This window comes from Procambarus clarkii, chromosome 57, assembly GCF_040958095.1.
Source record: "Procambarus clarkii isolate CNS0578487 chromosome 57, FALCON_Pclarkii_2.0, whole genome shotgun sequence".
Taxonomy (NCBI): Eukaryota; Metazoa; Arthropoda; class Malacostraca; order Decapoda; family Cambaridae; genus Procambarus; species Procambarus clarkii.
The window spans coordinates 6908057-6925677 of NC_091206.1; the positions used below are offsets into that span (position 1 = coordinate 6908057).

General features: G+C 37.4%; 1 protein-coding gene across 6 annotated transcripts in view; it reads right to left on the reverse strand.

Moving 5' to 3' along the window:
- Positions 1-17621, reverse strand: part of LOC123745063 (calcium homeostasis endoplasmic reticulum protein) — a 40561-nt gene that overhangs the window by 10468 nt on the left and 12472 nt on the right. For 2 of the 6 annotated variants that reach the window (XM_045725361.2, XM_045725360.2), the window contains exons 7-9: positions 17403-17514; positions 16399-16557; positions 15644-15809 (exon numbers count right to left, since the gene is read on the reverse strand). In XM_045725361.2, coding sequence (XP_045581317.1) covers positions 15644-15809; positions 16399-16557; positions 17403-17514 — 437 coding nt within the window. Of the gene's footprint in view, positions 1-15643; positions 15810-16398; positions 16573-17402; positions 17515-17621 lie in introns of all 6 variants that reach the window. The other 4 variants (XM_069306230.1, XM_045725362.2, XM_069306228.1 and 1 more) reach the window with 2 other exon arrangements.

The window sequence follows — 17621 nt, forward strand, 5'->3', positions numbered from 1 at the left end:
ACTACCAACATGGTATTCCATTTTCTTATCAATTTAGCAGCATCCTCGCAAGCTTTGAAATAAATTCATTAGTAACTAGAATAATTTATGAATCTTGCTTTGATATATCTTGCTCCTTTTTACATCTACTCCATAAGATCTTCTTGAGGTTATCATGAGATGATTTCGGGGCTTTAGTGTCCCCGCGGCCCGGTCCTCGACCAGGCTTCCACCCCTAGGAAGCAGCCTGTGACAGCTGGCTAGCACCCAGGTACCTATTTTACTGCTAGGTAACAGGGGCATAGGGTGAAAGAAACTCTGCCCATTGTTTCTCGCCGGCGCCCGAGATCGAACCCGGAACCACAGGACAACAAGTCCAGTGTGCTGTCCGCTCGGCTGACCGGCTCCACAAAGATGGAGACAAACACAAAACCCAAACACACAAGCACCACACTGGAATTCTAATGCCGATAAAACATGCCATGGATGACAATTAGTCCCCAATGACATTCACTGTATTACTATAGAACTATTTTACCTTTAGTTATCATCCCCATTAAACTCAAACATGAAGAAATTTGTCATTTTAACAGAAAAGAGCCAAGCAGCACATTAATTGTATAAATTTACTCAAAATCAACCAAAAAATTTCAAAACAAACAATAATACTTTCTAGTGCTGTGTTAGATATTGACAATGGCAGTAAACATATTGTATATACCGCACCAGTCTCCCCACATTTAGGCAACACCACCATACAATTAAGAGCTTACAAAAATGCTTTCAACTTTCTAATTCACTTCACTATATGCACTGATTCACGAGTATTTTATAGTACCTTATGATCAATACAAAAATCCATAATATAAATTCAGGAAAATATTTTAAATATTACAATTACATTATTTTAATTGTAAAGATAAAATAAGACCAATATGTTAAAAGATTAATTAATTTAACATTATCTGTAGCTATAATGCCAAACATATTTTCAAAGTTGTTAAACATTCACAAAATCAATTAGACAACGAGTGTTAGGACTTAGAAGACAAATCTATCTTTCAACAGAACATGAAACTCAGTCAGCATGAAAAACAAGGTTAAGTATTATTATATAGTACCTTAAAATATTACAATATTTTTAAATACTTTTATAAAATAATGGCACCAACTCGCAGGCAACTTTTGGCATGCAGATATGGGAGTGTAAAGACAAAAACATGCAAATGGGAAAAAGACATTTTCCACATTTACACAATCATGCAAAATAAAATTAACACTACGTATATAACTCAAGAAAAGCCACATCAAATAAATTAAAATCTAATCCAGTCATATTCTTGTGTACCAGATATTATTTGTGTTACCCACCATTTTGTTCATGTATTACAAAATAAACCTATATTCATAAGCAATCAGTTATCCATAATTGAAGAACATAAAATAACATATCTTTAAAGCTTTTCTAAGAGTGTGTATTTATATGCACAGTAGAACCTTGAAAATGTAGAACAACGGGTTCAAGCTGTTCCATTTGAAATTAAAAAAAAAATCCATTTTTTCTCACCGCAATTTATAGAACATATTTACCAAAGCCAAAGATAAGGAGTTAGCATACATCCAATGAACAGATACCAAAAGAGCCCCAACTACAAGGTGGGCGAGACACAAAGACAGAAGCCAAGATGGCCATGTACCAAATAGAAATCCAGAGGGTCATGGGGCCCACAAAGAAGCAGACAGGATTCAAATGAGGAACCAAACACACCTATACCAAAATACAGGAAAATTGGATTAGCTAGGGGAAAAAATAAAAACTGTACCACCAAATCCCAAAAAGGAGGAATTCATAATGCAAAATAAACATCAGTGCTCACCCAGGGCACAACAAACTTGAAAGTGATGATAGACAATACTCAACATCTCCAGGGGGAGGGGGGGTCACAATAAGCCTCTAACTCAGTGCAAAGAACATCCAGCTAGGGTACTCTAACAAAAATGCATATCTTCAAGAGACCATTAGATAAGTTCCAGCAGGAAGTAATAAAACAGCTTGGTTGTAATAATTATGTCCTGCTATGGCCTGCTGCAAGCAAAAAAAAATTGAAGATAAAGTTGTCACCAGACAAGCCTTGCCCCTAGCTAGATTTGAATAGGAATAGAATCCTCAAAACCAATTACAGGTAAACTACAACTTGCTTAGGTCAGTAAACATGGTAACAAAAAAAAAATGGAACCAGGCATAAGTTCAACCTTAGGGAAATTGGCAGGAGAGCAGGAAAAAATGCACTGGTTTAGTACACACACAGCTGGTGCAAAGATAAAGAGTATGGACATTACGTAACTAAATAGAAACAGGTGTGGCTCAAACCTAATGTTTGAAGGGAAAGCAGGAAGGGCCAATAACTAAGAAAAACAGGGTACAAATGCACATTAAAAATAGAACTGCCATTAGCCCCGGCAACATTAAACCACTAAAACAGGTGTAGGTGTAACTGTCAGGGTGTCATAAAATTTAGCACCCCAGGAGATCAAGGAACAAAATTAAATTTTATGTATAACAAACTAGGACATACAGCTCAGTAACTCCACTAAATCAGATGGAGGCTTAAACCATGAGGTGATTCACAAAAAGCACCCACCACCAGAGAGCAGGTAGCATTGTTGGAAAGTAAAGACTGCGAAGCAAGTTACACTCAGCACAATACCCGAACTGAATTCCAGTGGAAACAGAATTGCAAGCACACTAGGAGAGAAGGGGCAAACATTTGTAGAATATGTAACACAAAGGAACTGTAAAAGTTAGAGTTAATTCCACAAACTAATCCAGCTACAGCACAACTGGACCAACAAGGAGAAGGAACCCTTTTGATGTTGCCACAAAATACTTGACGGGAACACAGTAGATGATGCATACATCTGCTGTGTATCTTTGAACACACACATAGCCACTGAAAGATTATAGCCCACTGCACATGAAATTAATGACCCAGGATGAACACGAAAAATTTAGTAACTGGACCCTCATTGATCTGGACAATTTTGCTAGAACGCTTAGAAAAATTTATGTCATGTAACTCATATTCCCATTTGATACTGTTGATATTTCTGTTGATACATACTAAAGGTGATATCTAGCGGCAGGTTGTGGTAACAGCCAGACAACCAATTACCACTTTAGCAGAGCAATATTTTGGTGGTCTATTTGAAGATAAGTATAGCTTGGAAGAAGCATTTTGAAGTACAGTACTGAATAGATGAAAGAACCTCCCGACAACTATTCTGTGTAGGATTGAGAGTTCCACAGTACCTTTTCATTAATGTCACAGTGGAGAGGCCAGAAAAGACCCCAAATGCAGTGGGAATAAATAGGCAACATTGATCAGGCTGGTACTTCACTATCTATATGAGAATGTTAGACATTGCTTTAAGGGAGCAACCAAGTCATTAAGGCTCAGAAATGTCACATACAATTTGAATTATACCATTTATAGTGCTGTACAAGTATAGACATTTGTATAAAAAAAAATATATATATATATATATATATATTTTAGAATAACATTACCACTAAAGGCAACAACATTTACCAATTTTGCAACAAATATTATTTACTAGTATTAACAACTAGTGAAGATTTTCCACCAGACTAAGATTTTTCACAACACATTTAAAATGATGGATCTCAGTTTCAAACTTTTAAAGCTTCAAGTAATTAAACTACTCCAGATTTTCAAGGTTTTGTGATATTTGAAGTTGCACTGTACCACTATATACGTATAATGGTACAGTAGAACCACTATGTCCATATAGTGGTACAGTGGAACCACTATATCCATATAGAATCACTTCAGATTCAATCTCGAATCGTAAATAATCCAGACTTCTGAATAATTGCACCTACAGCAAATGACACACATTCTGCATATTTTGGCAACAAAAATATATAAACAATGACTGTGTAAATAATAATAATAATAATAATAATAATAATAATAATAATAATTGACAAAATTAAGTACAGTACAGTAATGTAATGAAATGCCTTTTTCGGCCAGCCTTAGTAGCTACTCGATGAATTGGTTTTGGAATCACAAAGATGTCCATGAAACTACCAGGCCACTGGACTTTTGTTCACGCCTACCAAACATCATTACCAACATTTGGTGTGCTCACAGAGGCGAGCGACGAATGGAAAGCGACACCAACCCAAAACTCGGTATAACTACCCAAAAAAGTACAGACAAAGCAAAACAAATATCTTGGGTAAAGAAAGATGCACCATGAAAGCAATATTTAACCAATGTCCACAAACCATGTACAGCACCCAAGAGCATAACCAGGTTGAGCAGCTCAGGTCACCCAGGGGTCCAGACTGCCTCTTGACATACATGAGAAAGGTGGGACCATACCAGGACAAGAAACTGTAACCTAAATGACTTAGGTTTATGAGAAATATTCATCGTGCGAATACTGTATGGAATAAACCACGATATGAAACGGTCACATACACCAGGAGAAGAGACAGCGAGACTAACTCGACATGTGAATTCAAATGACAAAACCCACCGAGCTGTCACCAAACGAGCCTGCTTTCCTTCAAACACAATTAGAGGGCACATATACCGGTACATATGCCCTACACACACCCATATCCCTCATATTAGACACTGGCCAAATGTTAGCTATATTGTAATTATTAAGAGCTTGTGCAAAGAGAAATTAAGTTCCCCAACTTTCAAATCACCATCTCAAGAATAAAGATAAAATCACATGTAACAATTTCACTTCATAACACTACGAGAAGCATTGGCTATACAATTTTAAGTGACGATTCCTTCAAATTAGCTTCAATATCATTCTTTGAAGTAACAATAACAATGGAGTGTCTACTGCTGTTTACATTGTTTATTCAGGATTGGCGACCATTTCTTAATCAAAATCTTACAGGGCTATTATTTAAACACATGCAACACATTATGTTAGCAACAGTATTTAGTAGCAGGGGAATTATTTCAACAGTACCCAAGGTTTTGAAAGCTGGTTTGAGATCAAATATAACAAATTTATGTACAACAGCTTACAATATTTTCACCATCTAGGAAAGTTCCCAATATTATTACTACTTTTTTTTGGCTAAACAAGTGATTTCTGCAGTATTGTACTTGCCGTTAAGATCACTATTCTGAACAATATTGCTTATGCATCATAAACTGTACAGGTAATTATGAAAAGGAAGCACTATGCCAAAATGACTATATGGCATAAATCATACAGATCCCTTCCAAATTATTTACTTTAATGAAATGCCACATTTACAGCCTTTTGAATATCTACACCTATTAACCTATTTGTTCTTGATAAAAAAAATTACAAGTAAACTTATCTTTTCTTTATTTTGGCAAAAAAAAAAAACTTGATATATCTTTCTTGCTAGGATATAGGTTGATCAAGTACTGTAATGTGAATTAAACTATTTTAGTTGCCAAACAAATAATCTTCCATGCATGAGTTGCACTGGCCTTGAACCTATGGAGTTCAAGCACTTTAATAATAATAATCTTGTTGGGCACAAAAATGTGTTGGTCCAAAATATGAGCCATGCATGAAGACTAATAAGCAGTTAATTTTATTCAACAAACTCACGAATTAACTTTTAAAAATAAAAATACAGCAATGAATGTAATGAAAATGCCTCTTTCTGGTAGGGCCTTGGTGGCTTCCTGAAGCTATCTCACAGATGTGTGTCCCACTACTTAGTCACATCAGCCGTTGGAGTCCTGTATACCCTACTAGAGACCAAAGCCAGTCTGGCCCCACCTCACAGATGCACAGAGCTGGGGATTGCTTTAATCACCCACAGTTAGAAAGCATCCGGGAACTAAGTGAAGCAATACTAACAACTGCAAAGTTCATATAAAATGAAGCATCAAAACATCCAGATGACTACAAAAATGATTCAAATCCAAATTATTCACTCGAAACTAACTCAAACCCCCTAGTGCACCTGCTAACAGGTGGCACCCCCTGGAGTTCCAAGCATCTGCACCAGCGAGTCAATCCGGAGCTGGTAGATCACAAACCAACATACCTGGTAGGAAGATGAGGGAATCAGAGCCACCGAGGCAATCAGAAAGAGGCATTTCATTTCATTACAGTACATTTAATGCTGGATTTTCTAGAGGAGCCTGTTGTGGTTCCTTGAAGCTATCAAACTACAGAGAAAAAAAAATGATTCTGTTCCTCTGAACAGAATCAGAAGAACCAATACGGCACCCAGAGCCAAACCCAAGCCATGAGAACCACCCTACAGGCACGGATCAGGCACAAACACAACCACACAACTGCCAAGCCACCTAGGGCCAGCCCAACACTAGATGGCATTGCTGCTCAAGGCAGAGGAGGAGAAACTACCCGAGAAGCCTAATCCAAGCCCAACCAGATCCAAAACCAAAATAGAACTCACTGGAACTCACCAGGTCACCAGAAACCCAAACCTGGAAAGCCAAGAAAAAACCAGTTCCCTGGCTTGCAGAAACACAGACTGGTCAGTAGCTCAAACCACAGCCAGCCATCAATACAGGCCGAGCACAAACTCACCAGACACAGTTGGGAAACTGTGATCACAAAAAAGAAAATAAGAAAAAAGAGAAGGAATGATGTAGGAAAATACCCAATGAAAGCTGAAGAGCTCAAAGAAGCATTCATATAGAAGATGCAGGCATGGAAACGAGAGCATTATACCCCCAACACCCAGGGAAAAGAAAAACATGTATATACATATAGTCTGCCAAAAATCTTGGTACATAATTCCGAACAGAATATTGTCCCAAAAATTGCCCAACACGGAAAAAATTTATTCAAAGCACTGTACTGAAGCAAATGTGTCTGGCGAAAAAAAAATAGGACACCCATAAATGCTTCAAGGACACAAATCAAGAACCTTTACTAGAAACTAGACAGAAAAGTACAGTTCTAACATCTGAACAAAGAATATGAAGTATCGGTATCAAAGTATTGGTGTTTTTAATAGTATGTATTTCGAGTATCAGTATTCATCAAAACATTGTTATCAGTACACCTATTACATATAATTGAAGCTCTTTTGCTGTGGAAGAGATCCAGTACAAATCTGCGCTTCTGGGTTGGTCTTCACTATAAAGTGCAGTACCTCAAATAATTAAGAAGCACTGCATTTCCAATCAAGCTTTAATAAATCTTATAATACCTACAGTAAAATATACACAGATTTGAATGACAACTGGAATACCATGATTTATGCGAGTACGGGTGCTGTTGTAATTAAGAGGTTTCCCACAATTAAATAATCAAAGACTGGAACAGGCTATCCTAAAGACAGATTTGAAATGGAGCAGAAGGAAAATAGTGCAATAAAATAAAAGCTATATTACAATGCTTAGTAAAAATGGAAAATTAAAACCAAGGCAATAAATTGGCCCTTCTCAATTAGATTACTAATGTTGCTGCATCATAGTATCACAGATTCTATTGCAACTTTCTTCAATAAAATACAACATAATACAAAACTTTAGTCACAAAGAAGCCATAATATTAATCGAGAAGCAGAAAATTCATAGCTGTTGATGGCTTAATAAAATAAATAAATAAAATAAATGATTAAATAAAATACCGAATTAAAATCTACTGCTGAAAGATATCTGGGATGAGGAGCACAAACACCAAGAACATAGCAAAATAGGAATTAGACTTACACACGTCACTACTAGAGGCTTCAGGTGCTGCGGAATAGACAGAATAAATACATTTTCAAAGAGATTCAAATATTTGGAAGCTTTAATTTTGTCTTGAGCCTAAAATCCTTTAAGGGAAAAATCTCACAGCAACTATTCTCAAGTATAGTGCCACACACTACACTAGACCTATGCACATAGCAATACAGAATTTATAACCAATGGCTTCCCAAAACATGTTTACAGGTTACCAAAGCAAGGCGTCTTGATTAATACTACGGAATATCTGTTCCCTTTGAAATTCTATTTTAACTATTTTTTTTTCAATGCTGTGATCAAGACCAATTAAACAAACCCAGCATGGAATGTAATGAAACACCTCTTCCTGGAGGAGCCTCAGTGGCTCACTGAAGATATCTTGTTGAGATGCTCCATTCTTAAAATCACATCAGTCACAGAAAGTTAGTTTCCAGGGACCAAGGGACCAGAACCTGGCCTCCCTCAGAGGTGAGGGAGCAACTGAAAAGTTGCCACCTCACCAGGAAAAGCATCTAGAAAGTTGGTGAACCTTTATTGACAACTAGAGAATACACAGGAAACAGCCTCAAAACTGCCAAACAACTCAACCAATGATTCACACAGAACAAGGGATTTACTCAAACTAGCCCCCGAAATTCACTATACAGTACTGATCACTATCACCAGGCGGCCAGGTCCAACCCCACAGCTGGCTACCCCGACAGCCAGTTCTGGAGCTGATGAACTCCATCAGCTGCCGAGATGAACTGCTGAGCCTAGAGGGAGGGTGGGAGGGACTCAGTGGAGCCACACTGGGCTCCTCCAGAAAGAGGCATTTCATTCAATTCAATGCTGGGTTTCTGGGAAAGCCCCCCTAGTGGTTACCTGGAGAGGGTTCTGGTTGTTGTTCTCCAGACATCCCGGCCTGGGGCCAGGCTCGATGCTACCCGAAGCTAACTAACCACACAACACATTATGGAGGTGGCGAAGCAGCAGACACTAGGACAACAACAACAAAACAGGCCGGGAGAGAGAGCCCAAAACAACACATGACTTTACTGCGACCAGAAACTCTGATTAAATACGAAGCTGCCAAAACTGTTAGAATCCCAAAGCCCCAAGCAATGGACATGTTGGAGAAGACTGCAGCCAAAGCCAAATGCTGTATTTGTAAATATCATGAACCCAAGGGTAGACTGCAGGCTGGCTAGATTTGATGATAGTGGATAACCTGGAAAATGAGAGCCTTTGAATAGAGAACCAAGTAAACAGGGTCAACCAACAAGGTGTCCACTGAGGTAGAACCAGACATAAGACATAAGATACCAACTGAAGCAACCAAGACAAAAAGGTCATGATAGCCCTGACTGAAACCAAAAAGGCTACAATAAACATAGTAGTGAAACAAGTGCCAGGCAACTTCATACTGCTGCCACAAGGAAAGATGCAGGCGAGACACCAACAAACGAGGTACCTGCTCATCATACAAATGGCAATAGACATGCATAAAAAACTCCAGACACGAAGAACAGACGAGAAATTCTAGCCAGTGAAGTACATCACATGATCAATCGGGACCATGAGGTCCAAAGGTATTGCCAGGGGTGCAATGTACATGAAGTGCAAAGTCCATGAAGTGTTGAAGGGCACCCCACAGACCCTCCTTGACTATGAACTGGGGCGAGGCCACCTGCTGGTGTTGTGATCAGAACAAAGAGTTCCAAACCAGTTTGTGCAAATCCCTAGTTGTGAGTGACAAATTTGTGGAATTGTCTGGAAGTTTTATAGTTTCATTTTCTGTGAACTATCCAGTTGTCTGTAAAACTTTGCCGACTTTCTGAATGTTTTCCCCGGTAAGGTGGTGAATTGTCACTTGCTCCCTGTGCGTCCGAGTGATCCGGGTTCTGGCTCTAGTCCCCGGTAGGCCAAACGGAACTTCTGTGACCGATGTAATTTTTAGTATGAAGCAATCTCAGCATGATAGTTTTAGGGTGCTACCAGGGTCACTCCCTAAGAAAAAGACAGTTATAACAAGAGGCAAAATTTCCCAAAGGTTAATAATATAGAATATAGGAGAAAATGGCACATAATGCTAAGCTATGTACTATCACCCATAAAATAATGCTGCATAAATACAGTATACATACCCCAATGGTAAAAATTCTACATTTCCCATTATACACTGCATGAAAAAGTCATCACAATGGCAAATGCACTGAAGCAGTTAACATAAAACAATTTTTCTTAGTCCTTGTACAGAGAATGAAATAGGCGGTGTGTAAGGTAAACAGATGCAAAATATTCGATGTACAAGGCAAGCTTTACTGAACATTCAAACTGTTAAAAGTATTTATTAGAGTTCCCACAAAATTTGAGTGTGTATGTTATTATGCTTACTCAACATTGTGAGGAGGAAAATGTTACTCAATTTATACTGAATTGTAAGTATGCAGAGAGCAAGGGCTAAAGATTTTGGAGCTTTAACACCCCAGGACACAGCAGCTCAAGTTACAGACCAAACTGTACTGTTTGACACAAATTGCTAATAAACAAAGATTACTGGGCATTAAAATACTGACTAATCAGAAATACAGTAGATGCCTTATTGTTCACCACTAATGGCAATACATCCTTATTCTGGATGAAGGACAAGTCTTTTAAAACAACTGGGAAATTGAAACATCGAGATTCTACAGAAAGCATAAAAATATTGTTGACCACTGTCTAAATTAGGAGATAACCAGTCTATAAATTAACTTATTGAAAAAACAGACTTATTTAATTGTGATCTGAATGGCCAAGAGAGGATGAGTAGTGTGCATAGTTTGACACATGAAGATCACTGCTTTATGTGCCAATGACTGTATTGTAACCTCAAAAATGTCAGCTGGGAACAATTTCTGCAAGGAAAGACCTGGTACTCTACATCATATCAAAAAGAGTCAATTACCAGCTTGGCATCTGGATGCAAGCCCTCACACTGAACCTAGATTTTCCCGACACAGATGGCATTAGCTCCATAAAAGTTGATAGCAAGCTGGAATCATAATACGAGAGCAGCAGCTAATTGATGTGACTATAGATCCTGCAGCTGAATGTGATTACAAGTGAAAATAATACAGACATAAACCAAATATGATGCAATCTACAATAGCACAAGTACTACCATTTCACTTGTATCATCGGAAATTCAAACTCGGGCCAGAAAAACACGAGAACTTTGACCTACCAACCATTGTCAGAATCTATGGTCTGGTTGGCAAGACAAAAGTTTTTGATTTTTCAGGCCCGAGTTTGAATCTCCAATGATATAAGCCAGACATTTCTGAAGGCAAAGGGAAGCATCAATATGAACTCAGTGATAATGAATGAACATCAGATCTATAACAAGATGACAATGACAATGTATTTGCTAATATTTATCCACGAAATTATTTTTCTAGGAACAATGATTTATGCACAATAGTTTCCTGAAACTTATCCTCGTTTGTTACTTTTGAACAGTATTTAATGGCACTAGATATTGACTATTACCAAAACAAATTAAACACACACACACACACATTATGTACCAAATGATTGTTTTTGTCCTCCTGTGGAGGAAAACAGTATAATGACAATTAAAATATTATTTACCTGGAAAGAATGATCTATTTTAGACATGTCTGTAAACTGTGATGCACGCATTACACTCGGTTCATACCTTTACATATGCAGGATGTGAAAATACCAAAATCATGAGGAATACAGTTTTTAATGTTACCAAATATAATGGATTAGTGTTGATTTGTACATCACAGGCACCAAGATGAAACTAAAAAAATAAATGAATGCAACAAGGTGCCAAAGTCACAATCAAATGATACATTGCAAATCTATTGAAAAGGGCAATAATATTACCTCCATTATTTTGAATGTTAGAAATTAATTTTATACTCAGAACATTAATAGGTTTAAAAAAGATAGAGATTTGTAAAGTTTTTTGGAAATAGTGGTGTTTTGGTAGCCCAAAGCCTGTGTCAGAGGTATTCACAGAATCAGCACATCATTTACCAAATGAGTGATGAGCTCATCTTAAGGCAGAATCAAGGAAGCAACATATTCAAACAGAGCAGAGAAGTAAACAATCCCTCAACCCTGAGATATGTGCAGATGTTCCTGGAAACCGACCCCTGAGCAGTGTCAAATTGCACCCAAATAAAATCCTTGAACCATATCAATTGCTCCTCGCCCAAGGAAGAGAAGCCACCCATCAATCCTTGCCATGGAGCAGCAAATTACTCATTAGCCTAGGGACTCTCTTATTTGTATATTTTTTAATACAAGAGCTGCAGAAGCATCGGGAAGGCAGAGACTACACTGGGTCCCTAACGTACGATGACCCTACTGTACATACAACGACTTGTACTTACAACAGCTGCCAATGCATTCTCAGCCAACTGTTTTGTGCTCCAACTCAAGAGCAATATAGAATCAGAGATTAATTATTGTATTCTTTTAGTAAAGACCTGTAATCATGGTTGATAAGGGAAAACATTTTGTGGTGATGCATTAAGTCCAAGATGGAGAAGAACCATAATACTGGAAATTAAAGTTGACATAATGAGGCACATAGGGTAAAAAAAACTCCTCCAGGTATGATGAGGCTTCAAGGCAATGTGCATAAAGAGCTCTCCCCCAAGTCACTGGTAGGTAAGCACTGGACACAACTACATAAAGAATATTCTAAAGCATGGGATGGCTTGAGCAGATAAAGTCTCAAAGGACAAAAAAATCAAACTAAATTGATCTGTGCAGAATTGGGTGAAAACAGATGGACACATAACTAGTAATAATTTATTTTATGTACAAGTGTCCAGCAAGAAAAATTGACAATGTCCCCTTCTATCAATTTCATAATCCAGCCCCCCAGTCTGGAAATAATTTATTAGCCATGGTGTAGCTGGTAGTTGCTAATCATTGGTTAGCAACTAGATCGCTGGATATCCTTGCAACACATAATTATCACTTGTAGGGAGTGAAATGGCTTTATTTTGTACTTTTATCTCATAGTGAGCAGTCTCTTAATGGCAGAGAAGGAGAGATTTTTCACTGTATCCTCGCTCCTAAACAATTTATCAAGATCCTTTACAAAGGTATCAGTCACCATGGGGCTAATAGTTGATTAAGTCTGGCCTATGGGCAGTGTTCTGGGTGGTTCCATGCCCTTGCCACAAAAACAGCCAATCATGCTTAAAACTACTATAAATAACAAGAATAAAACATTAAATAATTTACTATTAAATAAATACAGTAGTTCATAAATTTAATTTATACTAGTGCATAAATCCCTGTATAGCACTTCCCCAACAACCATAAAATGGTACCTGTCTGAAGCCAAGGAATAGAACAGTTATACTGTACAAAATAAATTTAATGTATTACAAATAGCAATTCAATTGCATGGCAATATCGGGAAGCATGTTACGAGACAGTACGACAGTTGAGGTTTAGATTGTCTGTGGCGTCCCTCCCAAGTAATTCAAAATACAGTGGAACCTCAATTCAATGAACATCAATTCTGCAAATCTCCGGTTGGAACACACGCTTTTTTTTTGTCTTTTGTAAACAGAGTGGTCTGACGGTTGGAACAAGTTAAGTGAGAAGGTGGTGGAGGCCAAAACCGTCAGTAATTTCAAAGCATTATATGACAAAGAGTGCTGGGAAAACGGGACACCACGAGCGTAGCTCTCATCCTGTTACTACACTTAGGTAATTACACTTTCCACATCTTAAGGTTATCTTGAGATGATTGCGGAGTTTAGCGTCCCATGGCCTGGTCCTCGACCAGGCCTCCTTTTTTGTTACACATCCCCAAGAAACAGCCCATAGCAGCTGTCCAACTCCCAGGTACCTATTTACTGCTAGATGAACAGGGGCATCAGGGTGAAAGAAACTGCCCATTTGTTTCTGCCTCCACCGAGGATCGAACCTGGAACTGCAGGAATACGAATCCCGAGCACTGTCCACTCAGTCATCAGGCCCCCCCCCCATGCAGGATTTATTCACCCAATTTAACAAACAAGAGTTTGCTGAAGCAGTGGATGTGTGGATTTGCTTAGGATATTGGAACCAAGTTCACTGGAGGCAACATTACAATAAATAGTTGGGGCCTTTGGTAAGCCACAGAGTATATTTAAAAACAAATTCTCTGCATGTTTTTTTTATTTCCAGTTGCAGAGTTTTTGTTTTGTAAAATATGAACCCCTTTTCCTTTGAAAAGGAGATTTCAAGGATTTAACAAAGAAAATTTGCTAGATGTCGTCAAATCTCATTACAGACAGGTTCCCTTGTTACTCTTCATTTTAGTTTGAAATTATAATTTCACTCAGTGAAATCGGCCCATGGAGCATGGGATATATTAGGCATTAATATGTTTATCTTAATATGGCTCCAATCACATTTTTAATGATTTTTGAAGATGGGCACAGATTTAGAAGAAATAGCAAAGGGTCTTCGGAAAGCCATTGAGCATATTGAAAACCAAATTCTATGGTTTGTTTTCATTTTGAGTTGGTAAGGCTTTTGTTCACTTGGGTATGGCCCAGCTACCTTTGAAAATGAGTTTCGAGGCTAAGGACATGTGAAATGAGCTAGATGTGGTTAAATTTTTTTGCAGACATTTATTTGTTAGTTGCCTATTATAGGTTGAAATGAAAATTTTGACAAGAGAAATTAGCCTATAGATTTTGGGAAATGCATCCTGGAGTCATTTCCAATTGCAACATATCCTTCACTGAAATGAACCGGGTTTGATCCCATACAGTGTTTTGAATCGAGGTTGTACCATCTTAATGCATGGAGTGATGTTTGTCATAAAAATTTTCCCCCTTTCCCCCCCCAATCCCACAAATAAATGTGTACAGTATTCCGTTCAGTAAAGGAAAACCAAATAGCATAACTAATTTAAAATCATTAAGCCATTAAATCTATCTATTATAAAGGCCTATACTACATACAGGAATCTACTGTTCTGAGTAATTTAGAACATCGATACAATTTTAACAGGAAGGTTTAACCGATTTGCTGCCAATCGATTAAATATATCCATCCACTACAAAAATTAAATTTCCTTGGGTCCTTGACATTTTAGCAATATAAATATAGTCTCATCATGAAGAAGAAGGAACCAGTCATTTTTGTCGTAAGTAGCAGTCAACGGCCCCCATACCTTATTTAAATAGATGGAAGGAAGCAGAATGGCAAAGAGATAAAAATTAATAACATATAAAAGATGCCAATAATATAAGACAATGCAAAGAACGAGAAAACACAGAAGACGACTGAAGTGTTGCTATCCTTTAAGTGTAAAGTCTCCAAACACTTAAATTACTACAGTTACCAAAATATAGGGAATCTTGTGTACTTCCAGGATGATAACGTTTCCATGGCTGGCCATGACCTACCATCCAATAAAATGGTTATGCTGTACTTAAAATTCAAGGGATAAGGATAGATGCAAACAAACAATAAAGACATTAAATATACATAGACAAATATACAGGCAAATTTAAAAATATACATACCTATACACAGCATATATGTAAATAAAGTAAATATGTTTTAATTAATCTACATTTGTAACTCCTATTATGTATGCACAATAACAGCTTAATGTCCCGATATCATACTTCACGTGTTGCTATATGCAAATAAATAAATAATTAAAACCATATTTTCCACTTTAACTCCATTCTCCCTTTACAACAAAGCCAACTAAATATTACACACTTTCCTAATCAAGCAAAAATACTACCTAAAATACATTTTTATTACAATATACAAAATAATGCACAAAACAATATAAACATGTGGTGTCTACAAGACCACTTTGTATTACAATTAAAACATTTAGTCCATTATCAAAAAGCAACACCTGATTTCAATTAACTTACCTGCTGCCGCAGCTGCTGCAGCTGCTGCCGATGCAGCTGCTGCTGCTGCCACCGCTGCTGCCGCTGCCGCTGCTGCTTGCTGCTCTAGTTGTTGCTTCTGTTGTTCCAATGCCTGAATCTGGCCTGTTGCATGCTGCACAAAGGCATTATGCTGCTGCTTATAACCCTGAAGGTATACAAAAGTGAACACTATGTCAATATTTTTTTAAGAATAAATAAAAAACAAATTGTATCGGTAATAGATTATGCACGACGCTGCTAAATATACGAATGTTTAAGAACACGGAAAAATTAACGAGATACTAAAAAGTAAATGCAGATTTAAAATGTGGAACTTTTACACAAGACCGGTCTATAAGCTGTAAAAAGAAAATAATCATAACTCATTTTTATTTCAGGAAATTTGCAAAGCAAAGTGAAAATACACACAAACAGAGGCAATCTTTTGTAGATCCCCTCCTGATACTATAGTTTGTGCCCTGATAGGTTCTGCTCACACTATGTTCAAAAAATTATTTTTGGAAATTTTGGTTTGAGGACTTGTTTTACTGTCAAAGTACAGACGACACATTCTAGCATCATCGGAAGGCTGAAGTGTTAAAAGGGCCAAAAATCTGTCCCGACTCCTGGTAGGGTGGGAAGGTCTTGAGAGCCTAGCATTTGGGAGTGACTGGGTTAGTAGAGCATTTAGCTAACGAGAGCTAAAACAGGGCGAGCACAGAAAAAATAATTACCATAAATAAAGTTTAACTAACCTCAAAGGTGGCATCTATGTGCTGATTGATGGTTGCCACAACCTGAGGAAACTCATCAATGAGGGCTTTCTCAGAAGCTGCCCAAGACTCTACTGGATTCTTCAGCTGCAACAATACCACATCTTCCAAGTTTATTTTTGATTCCCATAGTGACAGCAACTGAAATGTCACAGACTAAAAATATCAAATGTGCTTCCTGTGGCAGAGCCACAAGAAGGAAAGGGAGTTTGAACAACAAGGGCAAGAAATCAGGGATGACCCGGCCACATCGGAGCCAGAATAAGAATGTGGCCTGCAAGTCTTTAACCTGGCTAGTATAGAAAAAAAAAATGATCTGAATAGCAAGAGGGTTAGTTAGATCTGATCAGATCACTTTGAAGGAATAACTAAAATTAAGTTGCGAGTGGTTCCTTTTTCCCCCAATTGAAACCGTGTGAATGAGAAAATATAAATTGGCAATATGTACCTCTGAGATTTAAAGAGCTGATGTTAAAGGAAAAAAACAAGAATTAATTATGTCATATCTTTAAGATTTTTTATATATTAGTTTATAAATTAGTTTTATATATTAAAGCTCGGTTCTATAAATAGAAATTATCATAATCATAAAAACTGCACAAACTAACTACATTACTAGTGCAGTACAACAGTTTTAAAATATTTTATTTCTAGTTATCCTACGTTCTTTCCTGGAAAGGCGTTATCTAACCTGAGCAGGCGTTGGTAATGCAATAAGGTTTCCAATTTATATGATGCAAGTACTGTACAGAAACTCTTGGCTAATACGAGTATCATAGTATGAAAATATAAATTAAATTAAAACCATCAAAATCTCACAAGCCCTTCTGCTTTGATAGCAACACGCGCCTCGCTCGTGTAGTCTAGAAATTAATGCAGTACATTTAACATTTTCTACAAATTCCCAAAAGAAAAAAAGAAAAATTAAACATGAAGGTAAAAGTTGTACAAAAATCCAACAAATCTTACTCATGTTAAACCATTACCTTGTCCAGCTTAGATTTTTGGTCCTCGGAGGCAACCGTCATGGCATTACAAAACATGGGTGCCAAAACCTTCTGTAATGCTTCCTTCAGATCATCAGCATTTTTTCTCACACTAAAAGAAGAGAAAGTATTTACAATAACCTAATCCATCAACCATAATTCAGAAACATCAAATGCCATTTGCAGTCCAGGAAGATGCACACTACCCATCTTTCTTTC